This window comes from Centropristis striata, chromosome 18, assembly GCF_030273125.1.
Source record: "Centropristis striata isolate RG_2023a ecotype Rhode Island chromosome 18, C.striata_1.0, whole genome shotgun sequence".
Lineage (NCBI taxonomy): Eukaryota > Metazoa > Chordata > Actinopteri > Perciformes > Serranidae > Centropristis > Centropristis striata.
Window position 1 is genome coordinate 11,229,391 of NC_081534.1, and position 23,642 is coordinate 11,253,032.

A 23,642-nucleotide genomic window follows, 5' to 3' on the forward strand; every position below is an offset into this window, starting at 1 on the left:
TCATTATATTGCAAATATATATATATAATATTTATATAGCAAATTGCAGCCGTTTTAAATGCATTCTATTTTTACCCCATTGGTCAAAGTTATTTTATAACTGATTTTTATAATAGGCTAAAAAGTACTTTTTCAAATGGATATTTGACTCTCATTTGAATCAGCCTGAATTTATATTCTTGCCCAACATTTCTTGCAATTTATTCTCCAATACTGATTCAGTTATTATCAGTGTACTGAGATACTTTGTGATTTATTTTTGGTTTCATTTTCACTGAGTGTGCTTCACTATTCTACAGTAAATGTTTTAAAGGACCAGCCACTGTGGGTGAAAGGGGGGTGCCCCTGGATTTACCACAGTTGGGCCATGTGTCCTTTTGCTGTACACTAATTGCACTGGAAGCCTTCTGTCTACACAGGTCCAGGAGACATGAAAGCTCCAGACAGAGAACGCTCTGGCAGAGTGCAAGACCCTCTGAGTGGGTGTGGCTGAAGGTCATCAAAAGGAAGTGGACGGAACCACGTTGGGCTGTGAGAATCATACATTCATGAAAAAATCATATTCATATAATCAATTGTGTTTGACATTATATACTGCAACATTTTTTTGGATAAATATTAAAGAAAGATTGCTTTGGATACGGCTGTGTTGCTCTGCTGATACCTCTGGTTATAGTGCTCTCTGTTCTGTGTCACCTGGAGCCGAGGGGGTTGAGTGGACACAGAGTACCGTATGGTGGTAATATTATTATATTATTACTATATTATATATATAAATTGACATATTGACAACACAAGCATAGTGGTGTTGTGTGTTGTGTGTATTTCTCGTATCTGTTCCGTCTGTGTCTGCCTCATCTCCAAGATAAATCCCCTTCCCCATATCAAATAACATTAATCCACTCTAAATTTGCATGCTTTGCTGCTCACTGATACTGCTACTGTTCATAATTTTGTTTTAGTTAGTTGACCTCAGGGATGGTGAGGTCAAAAGAGGGAATTGTTAAAATAATTTGAATATTTTGTCTGTCCCTGTGTCTGTCTCTGTTCTCTGTCTCTGTGCCTGACGCAGGTCACTATCAGGTTAGCCTTGGTAAATATCTCTATGCATCTATATTAATCAGGCAATATGATTTTGATATAATGATTATGTTTGTGTGTTAATGTTAATTTAGAAACTGTGATCACTTTGATTACATATATTCCATTTGCTTAAAGTGATTAAGATTTTATAATCACAAAGAATAGTATTGTCTGTTTTCTATTTTTTAGACTTTAAAATAACAAGTAGACATTGAAGAATATTTGGGCTATTGTTATATCTCTGTAAGACATAACAAGGCAGGAGGTTTTTGTTGAATGTTCTGGAGAAGAAACCAGGTCAGGACTTGATGTCAAGGCCTTGTTCCGGGCAGCAAGATTGTTGCCCAGGTGGCATGACGTGCCGTTGTATTGATTAAGACTGGCGAATCAGCGGATGAAGAAGGCGGAATTTCCTGGAAGAAATCGACCAGCATGTTTTGTAAACAAATGTTAGTATTTTAATGGGTTCAGGGAGAGAGACGTGGGTCAGACTTCACGAACTGAAACCCGTCCATTTGTATTCAGGGACATGAGTGAACCCGGAGATCTCTGTATAATGCACATTTTTTGAAGTATTGTAAGAAAACTATGTTAAACTGAGAACTTGGACGGCCTCCTGCTCTTCATTCCCCATCAACGATCTGCGCAGAAAAATGGTGAGGTTTTTCTGTTGGTGACAGATTATTCAATTTTCAAGGTTTCCTCATGCAATTTTTCTAACAGTCTTTGGGAAGTAGCCCAAGCCTGGTCTTCCCATTGCAGAGGTGCCCACCAGGGCCTTTTGCCTTAAGCATGACTCTGCCACCTCCAATGCTTTCTCTGCCTTCCATTTCCTTCCTGTTATTACCTCAGTGCCAGCCAATGAGGTGATGGTGGAGGTGTAGAGCCAACTCGACAAGTTTGTGGGATAACGACCCGTAGACATTGGCCAGGTCTGACCACAAAACAACAAGGTCGCTCTCTTCTCATGGGTCTCTGATGAGCTGGGTGACTACACCAGTGTGCTCCAAGCAACCAGGGGCTCCAGGAATCCCACCCTTCTGCATGGAGGTTTCGATGTAGTTAAATTGATGTAGAATTTTTAGAATTCTCCTTCTTGGGAATCCAAACTCCCTAAACATGCCTCCACTGGTCAGCCACTCTCCCCCTTCGCCAAATCTCCTTCAGGGTCTTCCATAAGTTCTGTAGAAGCTCTGGGGAGTACTTGTAGACCAGACAGGGTACACTGGGGCCAGGAGTCATTGCTGAGCGCACTTGATGACCTCTTCAGCCTCCTTCAGACTTGGCTCCCTTGGATTTAACTCTGCTGTTGGGAAGCAGGGCTGATAAGAACCCATTTCTTGCTCTCTCTGTGGATTGCTGATGGAGGAAGCGATTCATTTCTTCTGTTGAGCACTCAAACCGGCCTCTGCGCTTTTCTCCAAGCAGTCATTTTTGTGAAGACAAAGGGATTGGCTGAAGGCTGCTTCCTGGTTCTCTCTCTTCCCCGCTTCCTGTGCCACTCTCTCATCAGCTTCTTCCGCAGAAGGCATTTAATGGTTGCTTCTCCTCTTCAGTAGCCTTCTTGTGCTGTTTCTTAGGGGTACTTATATCTTGGCAGCGTTGTGGTTCATGGTGTAGGAGGTGGTCTTGGTTTTGCCCTTCTCTATCTGGCCAAAACAGGCATAGCTGACATTTATGCTAGTCATTGCTTGGAGTCACCTATCAGCATCTCCTTTGGCTGTGGCTTGGATGATGTTGGACACATCCTCATCAAAGACTATTGTAAAAGTAAATTTAATCTAAGCCACTTGAGATGCCAATCTCCCTCCCTCTTTCCTGCCGCTACATCAAGGTCCTCTTTTTGTTTGATATGTGATGTCCAGACTGTAGTGATAGGTAGTGCCAGTAGGGGGCAGTGCAACCTCAAGGTGGGGCTCCGTCAGGTAAAAGGTTACACTCAGAAGGTCCACCAGACCTAGGAAGCCTCCTACAAGGCTCATAGAGGAGTGAACTGTTGAAAGTCAAAAAAAAAAAAAAAAAAAAAAAAAAAAAAGAGTTGTTGACATTGACTACTGTTTTTTAAAAAAAAAAGTAGAGAAAAACGTGTATTTGATGTGGTTATAATGAGTTATTGACTGTTAGTATTGTGTAAACAAGAAGGACAATATTGTATTACAGTGTTACAAGTTTATTTGATCTGATAACGAAGATTAACGGCACTTTGAAATACGTTTAGAGTCTATGAGCTAGACTACATTTATGTTGCACTGAATTAATACACTTTACAAGGTTCATATTGTGTATACCTGTTTGGAAGGGGGATGTAGTGATAGGTAGTGCCAGTAGGGGGCAGTGCAACCTCAAGGTGGGGCTCCGTCAGGTAAAAGGTTACAAGAAGAAGTAAGTGCGTGTTCAACAAGTTCTGTAAATAAACAGCTAGCTGGAAGCTAGCAGAAAGTTCTATCTGATTCTTCATGTAAGAACATAACACAGACGAGGTTTTCAAACCTGGAAAGGTCCTCTTTGTCTTTTAAATCATGATTTGTAGACCTAATTTTATAATTAAATTCAAGTACTGCAGGAGGCCACCCTGGGGGGGAGGGTGTCGGTGGCGGTACCTCCTGTGAGCATAGGGGTGTGAGCCACCAGGTATAAAATGCACAGTTTTCCCTTCATTTGGGGTCTTTCATCACTTTGACCGCTCGCGTGTTGAAGGCCTTTTCTTTGCAAAGAAAATAAAAACCTTGTCGGCCGGCAGAAGTTTCTATATTATACTTCACCAGCAGCAGAGAAATTTCCACTACACTATCCTATCTTATAAAAAGTTATACTACAGTTTTTTATTTTTTTGCATTGTCCTACCAATGTCAAGTAACATAAAAAATCACTTCACCTGCTAAAGTCCCTGCAGCGTGGAACCTGATTATGTAGACTCTGCGATGTGTTTTGTGAAGAATCCACACTTGCTTTTCTTTTGTCTGTTTTGTTCTTGTGAACAAAAAGGGATAATCCTGGTCAGCCATGTTGGACACAGCGCACACACCCAGTCATTCAAGGGTACACACCTCGTGCACTAACACAGTTCCAATCAATATACTTCAGCAGTAATAAACAACACCACCAACTCGACATAAAATGAAACAAATGCAAATTAAAACACAATATGTACCTGCCGAAGGGATAATCCTGGTCAGCCACTTTGGACACAGCGGACACACCCAGTCATTCTAATTACAGATGGGTAAAAGCAAATTAGCGACCTAGCATGCTAAGGTAACTGGCATGACCTAAGCACTTTTGGTACATTGCATTAGATACATACACTACATATATCTATTTGTACTCATGTATAGCTGTTATTGTTAATACACATTTGGTCTGCTCTTACAGCTATTATAAGAATATTTCTCAATTTGGGCTCAATAGGCTACATCCATTTAAGACTTTATGAGATATATCTGTTGTAGTAATTCAGAAGTAAGGCTTGGCAATGGACTGACTTGTTGGAGTATTGTCGTTTGAAGAATGATGTTTTGAAATGGGGGGAAATATGGGGACCTCAAATGTTTTTGGTTTTTCCTTGACGCTTAGGGGACTAGGCAGGTAAAAGCTCCATTAGAAGGTGCGACTAGCCGGAATTTGGACATTGTTTTGATTTTATTGTCTGAGGTCTCCATATGTATTTGCTTAAGTTGTATCCACATATATATCAATATACAATGCAATTTGTATACAAATTATTAAAGTTCCTCCTTTTAATTGGCCTGGAGTACTATGTGTGGTCGCCTAAGGCGGAGCGGTCGTGAGAGAATTTTCCTGTCTATAGTGTTTGATGGAAGTTTCAGGAAAGATGGCTGCCGGACAGGTTTTTCACTCTCACACTCCATAAATCTGCAGTATTGCTAAATATTATGCTGTCAGAAGCCTTCGTTGGAGGAATTGTTAATCATATCATAATTGTATTCATGTATGATTTATTTTTTGTTCTCCAAGACTGCATAGTCTCGAAGGGGGAAATAAGAAGTGTCTGGCCATTATGTAACATGTTAACATTGGGGTCTATAAGTTAGGGGCCTCAAATGTTTAAGGGGCTTCAGAGTAAAGGGCTAAATTCCATAAAAGGAGTGAGCCTCGCTCCCTCTCTTTCTGGTTGAATGACAGTCTGGTTACACTACAATTGTACCAACACACACACAAACACACACACACACACACACGTGTCCCATTCATGATTAGAATATAATTATGGTAATTAGATAGATGTTGTTCAGATGGTTTACCACTTCTATTTAGCATATAATCTTTATCGGCTATGTCACACGAAAAATCCACTGTCCCCCAACCCCAATACTGTGTCCAATTGGGATGAATGACAATCTTGTTACCATACAATTTGACCCACACACACACACACGTGTCCCATTCATGATTAGAATATAATTATGGTAATTAGATAGATGTTGATAAGTATAACAGTTCTGCACAGTTGTACGTGACCAAGAACAACCATCAGCACTTGTACATGGAGACGACCCTGAGGATTTAATAGGTATTATTTGATAAAACTTATTTTTTGATTCACTAAAAAAACTCTATTACTATTTATTACTAATAATATGAATTGTACTGAATTGTAGGAACCCTAAAACATGGAGCCAGAAGTCACTTTCAACAGGACTAAGACTGTGACTGCCATACATCCCTGCTATGAAATAGATAACTTCAATTTCATATTGACAAAGAGCCCTTCCATTATATGTGTATTAATATATATTTTTCTAATGTTATTGTCTGTTGTCACAATATGTGGAAACCTTCTGGTTATAATCTCTGTTTTTTATTTCCAACAGCTCCACACTCCTACTAACTACCTTATTCTGTCTCTGGCTGTGGCTGACCTGCTTGTTGGGATCATAGTGTTTCCTTTCAGCATGGTATTCTCAATCAGCTCATGTCTGTATCATGAAGGATTATTTTGCAAAGTACGAGGCAGTTTTGATATATCACTGAGTGAGGCTTCCATTCTGAATTTATGTTGTATTTCTATTGACAGATATTATGCTGTATGTCAACCTTTGTACTATAGAACTTAAATAAACCATCGTGTCGTTCTTGTCATGATCCTGGTGAGCTGGGGGGTTTCTGCTCTAATTGGAATTAGTGTTATTATTGCTGGATTAAATAATGAAACATGTGAGGAAAGGTGTTTAGTTGATGTTCTGATAGCAAACGCTATTGGACCAATTTTCTCATTTTATCTCCCAGTGATCATAATACTGTGTATCTACCTAAAGATTTTCCTTGTTGCACAGAGACAGGCTCGCAGCATCCAGAACACAACCTGTCAGGGCAAAAAGTCTGGAGCAGCTGTCAGTAAGATGGAGAGAAAGGCCACCAAGACTTTGGCTATCGTTTTGGGGGTTTTTCTTTTATGTTGGACTCCTTTCTTTCTTTGTATAACCTTTCTGCCTTTCAGTAATGATCCAGTTCCAGTTCCTGTGATTGAAACACTGAACTGGCTTACACTGTCAAATTCAATGCTCAATCCATTTATTTATGCTTTCTTTTACAGCTGGTTCAGATCAGCTTTTAGAATGATAATTTCTGGACGGATATTTCAAGGTGATTATAGTAATTCAAGACTATCTTGACTTGATCATGGTTGGCACAATAAAGATGATTATCTTCATACTCTTTCATATAACTTTATTACGCATTGTACCTAGAATTGTATTGATAGATATGTATATATTGATGGCACATTCAACCTGACAATAACAGTTTGGTACTTAAACATTGGTGCAAGACTGCACTAGACACCATGAAAGCAATTTAGTTTCTTTAAAGCGAGTGGAAACAGGATAATTTCGCATCATTAAAACTTCCATATTAATTTGAAATATAACATATACAGCAACTTTAAGTCAAATAAAAGTAAAAAAAACTAAATATTGTTTCTGTAACATTAAAGAACTAGAAAAGTGCACTCAGTAGACCACGGCCCTCTAGAGCAGCTATTCTCAACCTTGGGGTCCCGACCCCAATTAGGGTCGCAAGATGATTTCTGGGGGTCGCCAAATCATTTTGGAATGAGACTGACTGAAGCTGACTGTTACACCCTCAGGAGGTCAGAATGGACCTTTAAACTTATAGCAAAGGAGTTAGATTAAAAGTAACAATAAAATATAGAAAATATAGAAATGCACAGAGTTTAGTTTAGCTTCATTATTTGTCCAAAATTTGTTGTATCAACTGAGTTTGTATGATCTGAACTGTGCGTGTGAGATTCTGTTCAGTGAGCAGAACAACATGCTTGTTAAATTGGGGGTCGCGACTCAAAAAGGTTGAGAACTACTGCTCTAGAGTGCCCTTGCAATAAAGAAAATGTGATGAAGTGCCCTTAAACGGAGAAAACCATAAACCATGTTTTTCTATCTGCCTTTACAGTGAATAAAACATGATAAGTGCGATAGCCCTTAAATGAAAAAAAAAAAACACATTACAAAATACCCTCTATGGTGCCATACAGATGATAAAATATGAAAATTTCCCATCCTTGAGAAAATCATTCAATCAAAAATCAATCATTCTTCATTTGAGAAAACATGATGTAGTGCCATCAATGGTGCCCTTAAATGATAAAAAAAACATGATCAAATGCCCTAGCATATATTTAAGTGGAGAACACATGATAAAGTATCCTTGGGGGTGCTGGTTGTCATGTTAGCAGTATGCCAGTTCGTAAAACTTAAAAAAAAACTTAAGTCTCATTACAACAAACCCAACCTAAGTGTATAATTGGACTATAAACAATGAGTGGTCAATGTTAGCAGATTTGTGTTTTCTAGATATCCACTGGCTTCCCCTGAACCACCACAAATTAGGCACTTACCCCAGAGACTGAGTGGTCATCCAACCGATAATTGATGGGTTCCAAAATGAGCAATAAAAACACTGTTCTAAATGCTACGGTGCTATTTCTGAAGGCTTAAACACCATGTCTTCAGTTTAGTGTTTTGCTTGTGTAACCCTTCTTGGTTATATAATTTCAAAATAAGAATCAAGAATGACAGCATAACTTGGAAGTTTATTGTAGCAAGCATCCCAAAAAACCTTGTTTACATTGAAGTGACTGAGACTTCTCGTTGACAGTAGTTACTGACAAGTAATTATGACGAGAGCAAAGGACGAAATGATTGATGTATTTTGCCAGTCAATTAATAGGACTCTGAGAGAGTGTTTCTCTGGCATTTGCATTCCTACTGTAAGCTTTTAATGAAAAACTAACATCATGCATGAGACCATTGCAATGCTGCTGTTCAGTGCTGAGTCACTTCAGGCAGTGAATGATTCAGATAATCCTAATCCTAATTAGTCTACAGGTTCCTAGCTTTCAGATGGTTTACCACTTCTATGTTGCCAACTCCCCGAAAAATAAATCAGGGACACCTCATTGACAGGGCCGGCCGAGCAGATTGCCTTCACCCATCCTGGCGTGGTGAACATTTTTAGCCCCTTTTTTGTGAGTGAACGATTTGACTCAAACCTGAATTGAATTAGATGCATATTTTTGTGTGACGTCAATACATGGAAAACAAATTATTATCCAGTAATTCACTTTAATACAAAATAACAACTAGGCCCTGTTCTTCAAAGATGGTAAAATGGTAAATGGACCTGCACTTATATAGCGCTTTTCTAGTCGCTTTGCGACCACTCAAAGCGCTTTACACTACAGACTGCGCTCATTCACCCTTTCACACACACATTCATACTGGTGGCAGAGGCTACCCTAAACGGTCCCACCTGCCACCATTGGGAATTCATTCACACACCGATGAACACAGCATCGGGAGCAATTTGGGGTTCAGTATCTTGCTCAAGGATACTTCGGCATGTAGGCTGCAATGGTCAGGGATCGAACCACCAACCCTTCGGTTGGGTGCCAACCGACTCTACCAACTGAGCCACAGCCGATGTAGTGGAGTTTGCTGATAACAATTTGGTTTACCGTTTTTCCTCAATTTAAAGCCGGGCCCTTATTAATGACTGGCCTCATTTAGTAACCGGGTGTAAAAACAATTTTTAGTAAATAAAAGCCGGCCTCTTTTATAAGCCGGGTGTCTTACCGGTGTTATGTCAAAGTCTGTTCCCCCTCGTCGATATGTGTACCCCTTACCTTAACCTGCACCAACCTGACCCTTGACCCCAACCAGTCGTCCTTTAAGTTGCTTAACATGACCCCAAGTTTACCTTAACCCCAAACAGTTCTCTCTACAAGGCCTAACCTTAAACCTAAATCCTAACCCCAACCGTGGAGGTGATGCTACGGAGAACAACATTCAGGAAACATCATTTGCCGGGTAACAGATTTCGACACAACACCTGTATTTTGAAGTTTCGCCACACAAGTAAGAACTGTAGGTAAATATCGTTATTTCTCCCGCTGTCCTAGTCATTCCCTGTAAAGTTGAGCCGTTTACGCACGTTCTTCTAGGCTTTTTAGTAGTTTAGACATTTTAAATCTTGCTTACAATGAACATTCAGCGTGCTGTTCATTGTTTGTTTACATCCGAGTACTTCCAATATGGCTGACATCCGGGTAACTGGCTACAATGCGCTGTGTAAAACACTCTAAAAAGTGTTGGTCAGAGCTGCTCTGATTTTCCTTTCTTAATAAAAGCCTCCTTCAAATAATAGCCTGCCCCTATTATTAGCTGGGTCCCAAACTGATTTTTTATTAATAGAAGCCCCGGCTACTATTTGAGGAAATACGGTACTCCTTTTGTTGGCTTTTAAAATGCAGCATGTATGCAATTGAATGGCCATTTTGCAAGATTTTGGCATTCCATAATTCCAAATTGGTTCAGTAAAAAGGCATTAAATTCATGTCATGAGCACATGGGGACCTGATCTTCAAGAATGCACTGGAGTTTGCTGATAACAATTTGATGTACTTATTTCATTGGAGCAGCATGAAGACAATTGAATGGGTATTTTGGAGTCATGCAGCTGACAAACAGTCTACCGTAAAGTGCAATGTAGATGTTATTGCGCACTGTTTCCACCCAGGTGTTTCCTTTTTCCCATTCCTCAGTATTTTTGCATCCTTTTATGTTTTTTTTTCTCAAAGGAGTACTAGTGGCATTGCTGCTCGAAGGTGTATCGCCCCGTAAAGCAGTGTCGCCGTCTGTGTCACTGTCACCTACGCATGCTGCTTTGTTGTCTTCTACTATCTTCTCCTCGACCAATGGGATGAGCGTATTCTGTATCGTCATACTTGTGTGTGAATATGCTGTCAGCTCATTGGTCACAGAGCAGGACGGGGCCTAGGGACAAGTTTACCGTAAGTTTACATAAAGCGCCCTGTTGTTCATTTTTCATTGGCATTTACTAACTATTTTTTGACTGTCACAATAATACGGGAAAAAAGTGCTTCCCTTTTCACCTCAATAGGGGATGGGTGCTTTTGTTTCTAAATACGGGGATGATTCTGTTTTTCAAGGAACGGTTGGCAACCCTACTTCTATGTGGCAACTACTGTTTACCTGCTATGTCCCACTAAAAATCCACTGTCCCCCAACCCCAATACTGTGTCCAATTTGGAAAACTCTGGTGACACTACAAGTGGACCAACACACACACACACACACACACACACACACACACATACACCCCATTCCTGATTAGAAAATAATAGGGGTGTGACAAGATCTCGTTACACACAAACTTCTATTTGTGACCTGTGGAGCAGTAAAATGAAAAGAAGAGGAGAAGGAGGGAAAGCAGCAAGCAGCCAGAGTGAAGTTGCAGGGGCCGGCGGCTCGTTAAGAAGAGTAAGAAGGAATCGAAGCAGCACAGACCTCCTGCAGCAATCTCTCCCAGCTGCATAGCCGGAGTCTGCAAATAGCTAACAGGCTAATAGCTAGCTCTGTTGCAGTACAGTGTGTATGTGCTGCTGCTGCAGGAGGTGTTCACTTAGCGATCTCTGTTTGTTTACAACAAGCACCAGACACTCTATGCACAGTTAGCGATGCTGGTTAATTCAACAACGCTATGTTTGTGATAATTAGCCATGCTGCTTTGTTTTGATCAGCTGCTGATGTTGTGCAGTTAGCGACGGCGGCCACAGTTGCGTCTACCGTCTTTAATCAGGCGGCAATCTCCGTCCTTGAGCATGGAGGCCACCAGGAAGTGCATAAAGCCTGCAATTCACTGAAAATTCCAGTAGGGGGTGCTAAGTTTGGCTGCAAAAGAAATCTGCCCATTCATTTCAGTGCCAAATTTGAAAACTTCTCACTTGATTTATTACCTCAGAAAAAATTTTCAGGGACAACATTATGGTCTCAATCGCTAGTAAAAAAATCTTCTTCAAGACAATTTGATGTCAATAGTTCTAGTAATGGCCCCATTTAGAAGAAAATAGAAGATAACGAATCGTATGATTTGGGGCATTTCTAGCTTTGATTGACAGGTCACTGACAAGGCGAGCCGTCACCAGGAGAGAAGCAGAGCAATGCGTATCCATGGAAACGTGTAAATAAAGTTATATATAACGTTATATAGATAGAAAAGAGGACGTTTACCGATTTGGTCTCATAACTTTGACCCTTTCACACTGTATTTTCACTTAATGACAGTTTATTTGAACGTTTTTTTCAGTAAAAATGTCTTGTTCAGTGTTTGGCTGGACTAACAGACGCTCCAAGGAGTCGCTGCTCAGTTTTCTTAGGTAAGAAAGATACATTTTGTTTTTGTTTTTTTGCTAGCCAAAACTAATATCCCAGTTAATGCTCCAATTAATGCTAACATGAATTAGCAGCGGCTTCTCTCAGTCGGGTTGCCGGTGTAGAGAGGCTGTAGTCAGTGTCGTCAGATCCCTCGCGCTCCGCCACAGTCCAATTATGGTCTGCTCCACGTATCGGAAACAAGATGGCGACGCAAGATGGCGACAAGTATAACGCTTGAACTCGAGGCTTCCAACGGGCAGTCCACAAACCAATGGGTGACGTCACAGTGACTCCGTCCATCATTTATATACAGTCTATGTCTTTTATCCGTCGCGTATGTGATCACGGTTGAAACTGTCCCTAAGCGATTACGAGAAGATAGAAAACCATACGTCACCTCCGGAGTCTCATTAATCCCTCTGGGGGATTTTATTTTTTTATTTATCTCATTTTAACATTTATAAATTTTAGTTTTAGTTTCAATTTGTGGAAGTTTATTAAAAGCTCATGCTTACATCATGCATGTAAAGAGTTATAATAAAACATTTCAAAATGCATGTGCAACTCGGTTAAATAAAAGTCTGTTGGTCCAGTCATATATTTTGTCATTGTAGTTTTCTTAAAATCTCGTCTCGTTCCCGTGAACCCAAAATCATGTCTCATCTCGTCTCGTGAGCTGAGAGCATCGTCACACCCCTAGAAAATAATAATGGTAATGAGATAGATGTTGATAAGTATAAAGTATAAATAAGTATTGTACGTGACCAAGAACAACCATCAGCACTCGTACATGGAGACGACCCTGAGGATTTAACAGGTATTATCTGGAAAACTTATTTTATGATTCATTAAAAAAACTCTGCCTATTACTAATAATATGAATTTTATTGAACTGTAGGAACCCTAAAACATGGAGCCAGAAGTCACTTTCAACAGGACTAACACTGTGACTGCCATACATCCCTGCTATGAAATAGATAACTTCAATTTCATATTGACAAAGAGCCCTTCCATTATATGTGTATTAATATATGCTTTTCTAATGTTATTGTCTGTTGTCACAATATGTGGAAACCTTCTGGTTATAATCTCTGTTTTTTATTTCCAACAGCTCCACACTCCTACTAACTACCTTATTCTGTCTCTGGCTGTGGCTGACATGCTTGTTGGGATCATAGTGTTTCCTTTCAGCATGGCATTCTCACTTAGCTCATGTCTGTATCATGAAGGTTTATTTTGCAAAGTACGAGGCAGTTTTGATATATCACTCAGCACAGCTTCCATTCTGAATCTATGTTGTATTTCTATTGACAGATATTATGCTGTATGTCAACCTTTGTCCTATAGAACTAAAATAAACCATCGTGTCGTTCTTGTCATGATCCTGGTGAGCTGGGGGGTTTCTGCTCTAATTGGAATTAGTGTTATTATTGCTGGATTAAATAATGAAACATGTGAGGAAAGGTGTTTAATTGATGTTCTGATAGAAAACACTATTGGACCGATTTTCTCATTTTATCTCCCAGTGATCATAATGCTGTGTATCTACCTAAAGATTTTCCTTGTTGCACAGAGACAGGCTCGCAGCATCCAGAACACAACCTGTCAGGGCAAAAAGTCTGGAGCAGCTGTCAGTAAGATGGAGAGAAAGGCCACCAAGACTTTGGCTATCGTTTTGGGGGTTTTTCTTTTATGTTGGACTCCTTTCTTTCTTTGTATAACCTTTCTGCCTTTCAGTAATGATCCAGTTCCAGTTCCTGTGATTGAAACACTGAACTGGCTTACACTGTCAAATTCAATGCTCAATCCATTTATTTATGCTTTCTTTTACAGCTGGTTCAGATTTGCCTTTAGAATGATAATTTCTGGACAGATATTTCGAAGTGATTATAGAAATTCAAGACTGTCTTGACTTGGCTGGCACAATAAAGATGATTATCTTCATTATCTGTCATTTAACTTTACAATGTATTGTACCTAGAATTGTATTAATTACAGCAAAAATATTGATGACACATTCAACCTGACTATAAGCCTGTTACTTAAACATTGGTGCAACACTTCACGAGGCACAGTAAATGCAATTTAGTTTCTTTGAAGTAAGGGGAAACAGGAATATTTGCCATCATTAGGTAAAACTTCCAAATTAATTTGAAATGTAACGTGTTCAGCTACTATAAGTCCAACAAAATATTTTTTTGTGACATTACATAACTGGAAAAGTGCACTCAGTAGAGAGCGGACCTCCCAACACATTGTAAACTTTAAGAGTTAGATGAAAAGATCATTAGCAGCCCCACAAGCTGCAGGTGGGTACTTCTTCTGTCTGTTGTTCTCTCGTTTGGAATCAACAATATTTCAATGGGCAGCCAAGCCTTCAGCAATGGTGACAGGCTCAGGATTTTTAAATGACTGGAATGAAGAATTTAAAATAAATCAGGAAATCAATAACGAGTATGTTGTGATATACACAATAAAATCACATATTTATTCCATTCCTACAGCACAGCATTATGAACAGCTTGCCTCATTGCACACGTCGTTAAAAGCCACAAAGGTAAGCTCTCTTTTTTGTGGTAGTAGTGTGTTTTAAACCAAACCAACTGCTCAAAACTTTAGATATACTCTGAAGTCACATAAGGCACGTTAAATCTTGATAAAATATTTGTCTGTGTAGAAATATTTCTTCTAGTAGAGCATGCACCCCATTTACAGAGGCTGAGTGCATGCCGTAGCAGCCACTAACTCTGACCAGCCGCTCTCTAGAATGCCGTACAATATAAAAATGTAATGAAGTGTTTTTAAATGGAGAAAAAACATAAACCATGTTTTCTTACAGTGAATATAACATGGTAAGTGCAATGTAGATTGCCCTTAAATGGTGAAAAACACATTACAAAATACCCTCAGAAGAGTTGCAACGAAGGGAATCTACGATGCCCTTAAAATTAAGAAAAGATGATGCATTGGTATATAAGTAATCCTAAATGCTGGAAAAATTTAAGCTTTTTACACAAGCTGAACCAGCCATGACCCTACCTACTCTTTATAGATATACTTGTAACGAACAATAATGGGCAGAGGCAAGGAATTCCGCCAAGGTTACAATCTTTATTAAATCCACAATTTCACATATATTAAGAAGATTGAATTTATTAAAGCTAACTGGTTAAAACATTTACAAAGCTTATATAAATAAGTTCAGAAAAAAATCACACAGAATTACAAAGAGTGCCATAAATGGTTGGCTGTCGATGTAGCCTGGGACAGCAAAGGGGAAGTGTTTAATGGGGCAAAGTACTCACCAGACTCTGGTGCCTACACACACACAATATGATCACTACAAAACAATAGCCTGGCTAACACCAGACTAATCACAAATGAGATTAGTCTGGAAACCAGCCGTTCATTTCTCAATAGAGGAGGCGTGGTTTACGATCCTCCAGAGCCGTTTATTGGGCGCTTAGAATGTCTATCAAAAGCGTCTGTAGGTAGCTCTTAGCTAATTGTATCAGTTATACCAGATGATGTATGTAGAGCAACAGAAATTGATGTTTGTTGTGTGTGTGTGTGTGTGTGTGTGTCTGTGAGAGAGTGTTGCTTTCTGCAAGATTATTTATTTTCACGCCTTATTCCCCCTCATGACATTCAGCCACACACATCCACTGATTTTATGGGCAATAAACAAACTGCTGCGGGTCTCTCGGCGGCTCCCCTGTCCCCCGGCTCGTAAGGAGATCACCGGCGTTACAGTAGCGGGTCTAGTAGCGGGGCTAGTAGTTGGTAGATTAGACTTTTCCCAAATCCTGTCGGAAGCAAGGCTAAAACATCCTTTTTCGTGGTGAAACAGGAGTGTAAAGTCAAACGTTGTTCTTCTTTTAAAATCAACTTTTGCTCTAAACTATTTAAAACACCATCTACAGCTAAAGAGAGTTTCGCGTCTGCTGCAGCCATGTTGGATCCATAAGAAAACTGCAAAACTACAAGCTTCTGTCTGCCGAGTAGTACGCGTCATCGTCTTACCGCCCCTCCCCGTTCTGTGATTGGATCCCTAAAACAGGGCTAAGAAATCTCTCTGGTTGCCAGACTGCCTGGAGGTTCAAAATGAAATTTGAGCGCGCAAGGCAGTCTGGGTATACCCCGGCTAACAAAACAAGGAACAGCATGAAAAAATGGGAGGGAAGTGCAAAACTGACCACAAATTCAAATACACACATTTTACATGTTTAAAATTAGTTTTAACTCCTTTTACACACAAGCTCAATCAACACAAAAACAGATGTTAACTGGTGAATTTTCAATTGCTTTCACACGGTTTGTCAAAACAGAAAACCTCAGGTTCAAAACTAATGGATTGAATTGATCACAGCGTCTGCTCCTTTTTCTTTTTTGTGTATTTGACAATACAGCTAAATGCTGATTTTTTCCCCCTTCTTTACTCTACTGTAAGTCATTTTCATTTGCAATACAGTAAAGTGTTTACTGCAAATCCTGTCATTTACTGGCAATTCCTGTCATTTACTACTTCTTTCATAAACATTCTGTAAAGCTGCTCTGACATGGCTCGTTCACTTTTTGTACTGAGTGCTGTACAAAAAAAGGAACAAAATTCATGCCCAACAAATGAAAAATGAAGAACATCATCACAAACATTCATTTACATGTATGATCAAGACAATAATCTGTTGATTGTAAAAGAAAAAGGGAAAAAAAGACACATGCAAAGTGATTCAGTTTGTGTTTTTCCATCAGTTGTCAGTGTTTTTTATGACACTGTGCTGTGACTGACTAAATGTTTCTGTTGGAAGACAACATGTGTCCATGCTTTGGTAGATTTAGTGAGCTGTGTTAGTGTATTATTGTATTTTGGAACTGTATGTCTGTGTTAAGTTACACTGCATGATTTTGAGGTGATCTGAGGTGAACCTGTGTTTCACACAGTCATTAATCCATTCACCCTAATCTGCTGGACCCTTTCAGTGAGAAAGTTTAAAATCAACATGAGAAATTGGTCTGGTAGATGATAGAAATGACATGCAAGTCTCCCTTAATTAGAATATGAGGCTGCATCTTAGTGAAAGCTGAAAAAAAGTCATCAATTAAAAGTCTTACACGAGATCTGGGGTTTTCTATGTGCTTGTACAAGTTTTTCATTCATAAAAGACACAATATACAGGTGCATCTCAATAAATTAGAATATCATGGAAGTCTATTCCAATAGTCAAATAGCCCCGACCAAGTATTGAGTCATATAGGTGGACATACTTTTCAGAGGCCAACAAAGTATTAAACATACTTTTTAAAAATTGGTCTTTTGTAATATCAATTTTTTTTGGGTCACTGAATTTTAGGCCATAATGTAAGCCATAATCATTAGGAGAAATTAAATAAATTAAGACATGAAAGGTTTCATTCTGTGTGTGTAATGGATCTATATAATATGTTATTTCCACTTTTTGAATTTAATTACTGACATAAATAAACTTTCTATGATATTCAAATTTATTGACACGCGCCTGTACATTTTAAAATCCCATCCAAATGTCTAATCAAAAGTGAGGTCTTCCAGATGGTAGGTGTCTGGCCCATGGTCAACCCACATCTGGAAGAGTCTGGTGGAAATGTAGCTGAGCTGGTCGGCACAGTAATGCAAAGTCTGTCCACATATGGCATCAGGACCAGCAACTGACACATTTCAGAGATATCAATTCCATTTCAAGGGCCTGTTTACATAGAAGGACATTTTCAGAGAAATCAGACCATTCAGAGTAGAAAATTGGCTGTGACAAGGTCATAGGTTTTAGGTCATAACTATGTTTCAGGTAAAAAATAATCTGCATGCAAATAATGACTAGATGGGTAATGCAGTGTGATTTCTCTCTTTATGATAACCCATAAGTAAATCTGAACCTTGGTCAGAGTCTCCCATGCACTTTTCGTTCAGTGTTAGTACAGTGTCAGGATCCAAATCATTTCTTATTTATCCAGAGGCGGTTGCCAGAACTTTGTGCCAGCAGTGAACACTGAGGAACGGTACAGGTACATTTGAGTGTGTCAGATCATCCTGCACTCTGTGTATGAGTATGTGTACTACTTAGTGACCTGAGCAATCAGAGCAGCCACTAAACTGCTCTTGTATGTGTTCAGAGAGGAAAACTGTATTGAACTATTAAATTGATCATTCTAGAGTAATGTATGTCTGTTTTTTAAGGAAAACTGACCAAGGGTCGTACGATAGTGAGGCGGGTGTAATCTTGTTAATTAGGGCCTCGGGGCAATCGCACCGAGCACTACTGTTATACTGTGGATTTTTTCTTCTTCCTCTTCCAGACGCAATTTCGTCCCGCTACTAGTCCTACAACTTGAGGAGTTGCAGGACAAATTATACATCAAAACGTGCGGTTTGATCGGGATCGGTTTGCTATTACTTTTCTCTACAGAATACGAATTTTTCGCGACATAAGTCGCGAAAAACTGCCCAAAATTTTGCATTGAAATGAATGGGCCGGCCAACAAAAAATGAGCGAAAAAGAACAATAATTGGAGATTTTTAAACGTCTACTTCTCCGGCATAATTTCAGCTAGAGACTCCATTTAAACTTTAAACAGTAGACACAACTCTTGTGTATTGGCGTATTAATCCACGTTTCTATAGGTCATATAGTTTTTTATCAATCCCTGTTCAATGACCATGATCATTTTTGGAGAAATTCTGAGATTATAATGGGTGTGTATTGCACGGAATGTTTGTGTCACAGTGTGTGACATCATCACCAGAGTGTAGAGGGAGAGAAAAAACTGTCAAAAAATAAATTTGAAGACTGTGCTCCAGTCCACAAATTCCACTCTACAGAAATAATTTATACATAGAAACGTAGGAAACAGCCTCATTGGCTCCCATATTAAAAATGCAGGGAGATTTCTAAAAGAAGGGAGATGTAACAGTTTTTTAGATCGCTCTAACAAAGATATTTTTTCATTTTTCTTTAAAAAAAAAACACATGTAGACGTTCAAGAAGAACTCGGGACGCTCAAAGTGAAGTCGGATCAATGATAGGTATTATGGTTTTGCCAAAAATACTTTCTGTTCGAGGCCAGAAATTCCAGTCCACCTCTGGCTGCTGTCACTCATTAACAGGTGTCAGTTAATTGTGTTGATTGCTTTGATCTGATTGCCTTTGATCTTTGATGTGATTACAGTTACAAATACACACACACACACACATGCGCGTAAGCACGCACACTCCTCACACATGCATACACATGCTTCAAACACACACACACACACACACACACACACACACACACACACACACACACATATTTTGAGGTTAAAGTGCATAGTTTGAAATCTCTGAAGAATCTCATCATAGTGTACACACACCGGCAGTAGCCCCCGTGGCCGTTGACATGGAAATATTCACTGAAAGCTTTAGGAATGGAATTTTGACTATAAATATACTTAAAGATAAAAATGCATATGTTTATCGGAAAATTTGTCATTATGTTGAGTTTTTCGAAAAGGGGAGCAGAAGGATCTTCAATTAGACTGGATGGTTCCAGCTGGCTTTTTAAATTACAGATCAAGCACACAAGCCAACCTGACACTTCTTGTGAAACGAGACCAAACTAGAATACAGAAAATGGTGTAAGCTGCTGTTTCTTATTTGTGCTTTAAGAACTACAAGCATTAAAATAGATGAAACAGGTGAGTTATACAAACGTTCGACCCCCCTCACAGTTGCCATGAATGGAGAAATGAGCTACCAGGCAGTAAACATGTTTATTAAATTTGCTTCACTTGTCATCCCCTCAGTTGTTGCTTGCCTTTTAGGCTATGTTTTTTGTTAGAGTTTGGTTAGCAAACTTTTTTGTAATGTGAAAAATAGCTAATAGCAAAGTAATAATATTATATAAGGACATTTTTTCATTAAACATCTCACAGAAATTCTTATAAATTTTAACTTGTGTATTTATTATGGAATGGATATTTGAATGTCAACCTACGTAGCATATGTTTTTTCAAAAATATGACCACTGTAAATACCCTGGTAGTCAAATGATACATGAGTGTATTCTATTATTAGCCAGGATTACAGGTAGTACAGATGCGACAGGAAGTAATGGAGTAGAAGGACAGGAGGGAGGCGGAGAGGCAAGAAGTCTTGAAGCATTTTATCAAAAAGTCATTCGACATATAACTGTGCACAAATATATGTTTAAGGCCCCTCTCATGTCATGCCATCAGTAAAAATAAAATAAAACTCAAGTCACAATATGCCTATAGGAAATTGGCCCATCAGCACCCTCTTGTGGTCTTGTAAATATTATCCTCTCCAGAAGCAACACTCCACTGTATAGCAGTTGAAAGGAAAACACAAATAAAGCATCTGCAAGTAGATGATAGTAGATAAAAGTAGACACAACAATGGATAGAAGTAGACAGCTTACATGTCCAACCCACTTTTGTGCGAGGCAGTATAAGGCCTCTTCACTTTTAACAGTCTGAAAACATTTTATTAAAAACATTAAAAACTTCTCAAAACAGTTTGGAAATATTATATCTCATGTAACTTTATACTTCTACTTCACTACATTTTGAGGCAAATATTGTACTCTTTACTCCACTACATTTAGCTGCCAGCTTTAGTTACTTTTCAGGTCGTGATTTAACATGAAAAACATGATCAATTTAAAGTGATGAGACATTTTTGTAATTAAATTCATAACAGTATATTAAGTAGTTAAAAGGGGCCTTACCTTGAGAAAATTAAAATGCTGCATACATAAATGCATCAGTAATAATAGTCCTATAATATATTTTTAGATTGCAAATATATAATTGGATTATTATTATTATTATTGATGCATTAATGTAAGTAGCGTTTTACTGTCGTCCAGGTAGGGCTTAATTTAACTACTTAATATATTGCTTTAGTTTATTAAAAAATGCATCATCATTTTACCATTGATAATGGTTTTCAAGTTAAATCTTGACCTGAAAAATAACTAAAGCTGTCAATGTAGTGGAGTAAAAAGTACAATATTTGCTGCTAGAATGTAGAGCAATTAAGTAGCACAATTATTTGAAATTTTATCGAAATTGCCATATGGACTAGTGCTATATCTAAAATAGGTATAATATTTATTAAAAGGAAAATATCTGTCGTAATTCCATTCTGAAGATGTCCTGGCCTGAAAATGGCATTCTACAGACTGATTTTTAATATTTTTTAGAGAGAGCGGGCTGCTGGAGCACACTGAACTGAACTGGATTTTGTCTATATTTGGAACAAGGTCATTGTTGTCTTCACTGACCCCATCAATGATTTTTTTTCACCTGTATGATGTCCCCATTCTTGCATCCTGGCACCATTCCTCTGCTGATTGTGAGCTCAGCAGAGAACCTTTTTCCCATCCTCACCACCAGTGTCTGTATGAAAAATCTAATACATTTTTCCCAAAGATGGTTTCTGTAATTTTCTTATCATGTTGTTGATGTTTGTTCAAGTGTTCGTGTTTTCCGATAAGTTTGGATTTACTTAGTTATTTACTTCTGTAAAACGGTTTGCAAGGTCATGATAGACAGCTGTAATTGACTAATGAGTGGTTGGGTGGGTGTTTGATAGCAGGCTCCACTATTTGTAACTACTGTGCAGTTTCTGGCTCCAAATGAAGTCAACAGCACAAGATGGCAGCAGCCATACCAGGGATATTTTGGCTTCACTTTAGGTTTATAGTGGGAGGAAGTGTAGATGATCGTCCATTCTTTATACAGTCTATGGTCAAACCCCAAGGAGACTGGTGTCTCAATGCCTAAACTTGGCCAGTGTCAACAATGACTTTTGGTCATGTATTGAAAGCAAAGCACTTCACATGTCACATTTCATAGGAGATTATACGAATCACATTGAAAGGTTTTAGCAGGAAATCGTATGAACCTGTTCATATGAATGCATTGCACACAGCAGGGAGCCATATTGGAAGCCAACCTGCAACCATGTGCAAATTTGCATTTTCTCTTGCAAAGTTTATGGAAATGTTAAAATTATAAAATTTGGAACATGACTAATGTTGAATTATATAAACCAATGAAGCCAATCGTTCCCCAACCTTCACCAAGGTTCTACAGTGTATAATCACAATGTATGCACAACTCTTCTGACGAACATGTTGCACACAGCAAGGCACCATCTTGGAAGCCAACATATACCAAACAATGAACCAAATAAATGTTTGCATGTTTGTATGTACAATACTGATAGAGTATTGCAGATGCCATATAGATTCTAAAATTGAAACCAACTTTTTTTTGCTATATTACATCAGCAACCCTCACTCTAAACTTAACCGTAGAGAATGATAAACTGTGATTAGTTGTAATCATTTTAGTTATAATTTACTTTTCTGTGTTCAACACTATAACCATCTGAAAACTGTTTGTTTTCTGTTGTCAGGGTTTGTGCTCAGTCAAATAACATGATGATGCAATTGGAGAAACTTGTTTGTCGCTTGTTCCTCATTAAATTGGACTCTGTGGATGTATTATGTCATTATTCAGATCATTAAGTGAACATACATTTGCTGTTTCTCCAAAACAATACGGCCCCAGGTTGAAGAGGTGAGATAATGCAGGTAGAAAAGAGAGAGCGAGAGAGAGGGAGAGAGAGAGAGAGAGAGAGAGAGATAGAGAGAGTGTGTGTGTGCCCGCGCGCAAGTGGCCCAGGTGACCACTTCACACCTCTAATTGGCTGTTTAAAGGGCTGTTGCATTACATCATCTAGATGGAGATATAATTCTGTAAACACAAAAGTGAGGGTATGAATCAACATATTCAACTTTTGAAAAAAAACGTTAAATCAATTCAAATTAACAAGGCGAAAATGAAAATGAGTTAATGTATTTCTAAGATGGAATTTATTTTACCCACCATAGCTTCTCCGGCCTGCTGGATGTGCAAATGACAAACATTTATGATAACTCTTTTATTCCCTTCAAAGATTCATAATCACTGACAATACCTCCTTCATTTTTCCAGAACTAGCTGGCATCATTGTTAAAACCCATATTGGTATGCACATCAAACATCAGATATACAGATATCTATATGTAAACTCACAACCTGTAGTTAACTTGACAAGATTTTTTGATCGTGGAAGCATGAGTCCATTTCACTGGCTGAAATGCAATCTACGAGTAAATACAGGCAGTGAATGATTCAGATAATCAGAGATGCTTGAGGATTCAGTATTAAAGCTTAGTTCAGCCTGTGCTATGAAGCCAGTTGCTTCTTTTTTTCTTGCCAGCACTGACCATAACATGCCAGGTCCACCACACTATGTAAGAAACATCTCCTGGATGCACTGAGACGCATCATGTATCCAGGTTTTGTGTTTTCCAGGTCTTGTGTGACCGGGTGAGCCATTTCCCTCCTGGTCACTGCATGACGCTGTGCCAGCTGTGTGCAGGTTAATTGGGGCGGGGCGGTGTGTGTGTGTGATTAAAACAGGTGTGTTGGTCACCACTCTCCCTTTTCCGATTCTACACTGCGGCGCGTCTGGTGTGTCGGGTCGCCGTGCATGTCCGTGTCTCCTCGGCGCAACATTAAGGTAGGCATCCCGTCCTAACTGCCGTCTTGTTACTTTTATTTGGCCCTGGGGCTTCATCCTCCCGCTCCGTTGCAGAGGCATGGATCGACGGTGAGCCGGAGGGGGCAAGCAGTTCGGTCGGAGCGCGTGCTTGGGTGCAGTAGAGCTCAGAGGTAGGCTGCTCTTAATTGTCTGCTGTTGCAGTTTGCCTCTCAGTGCGCTAGTTGTGACACTCTCTCTCTTTGTCGCTGTACAGCGG

General features: G+C 39.1%; 2 protein-coding genes and 1 pseudogene across 2 annotated transcripts in view; 2 read left to right on the forward strand and 1 right to left on the reverse strand.

Moving 5' to 3' along the window:
* The window catches only part of LOC131991475 (uncharacterized), a 41,772-nt gene extending 39,764 nt beyond the window's left edge, over positions 1-2,008 (reverse strand). The window contains exon 1 of the mRNA XM_059356930.1: positions 1,931-2,008. Coding sequence (XP_059212913.1) covers positions 1,931-2,008 — 78 coding nt within the window. The remainder of the gene's footprint in view (positions 1-1,930) is intronic.
* A 3,706-nt stretch (positions 2,009-5,714) lies between these two features.
* LOC131991476 (trace amine-associated receptor 1-like) lies at positions 5,715-6,716 on the forward strand (annotated as a pseudogene).
* A 6,028-nt stretch (positions 6,717-12,744) lies between these two features.
* LOC131991477 (trace amine-associated receptor 1-like) lies at positions 12,745-13,707 on the forward strand. The gene is made up of 2 exons (XM_059356931.1): positions 12,745-13,033; positions 13,106-13,707. Exons 1-2 carry the CDS (start codon positions 12,838-12,840, stop codon positions 13,705-13,707), a joined length of 798 nt encoding a protein of 265 aa, XP_059212914.1. The 5' UTR covers positions 12,745-12,837.
* Positions 13,708-23,642: the final 9,935 nt, after the last annotated feature.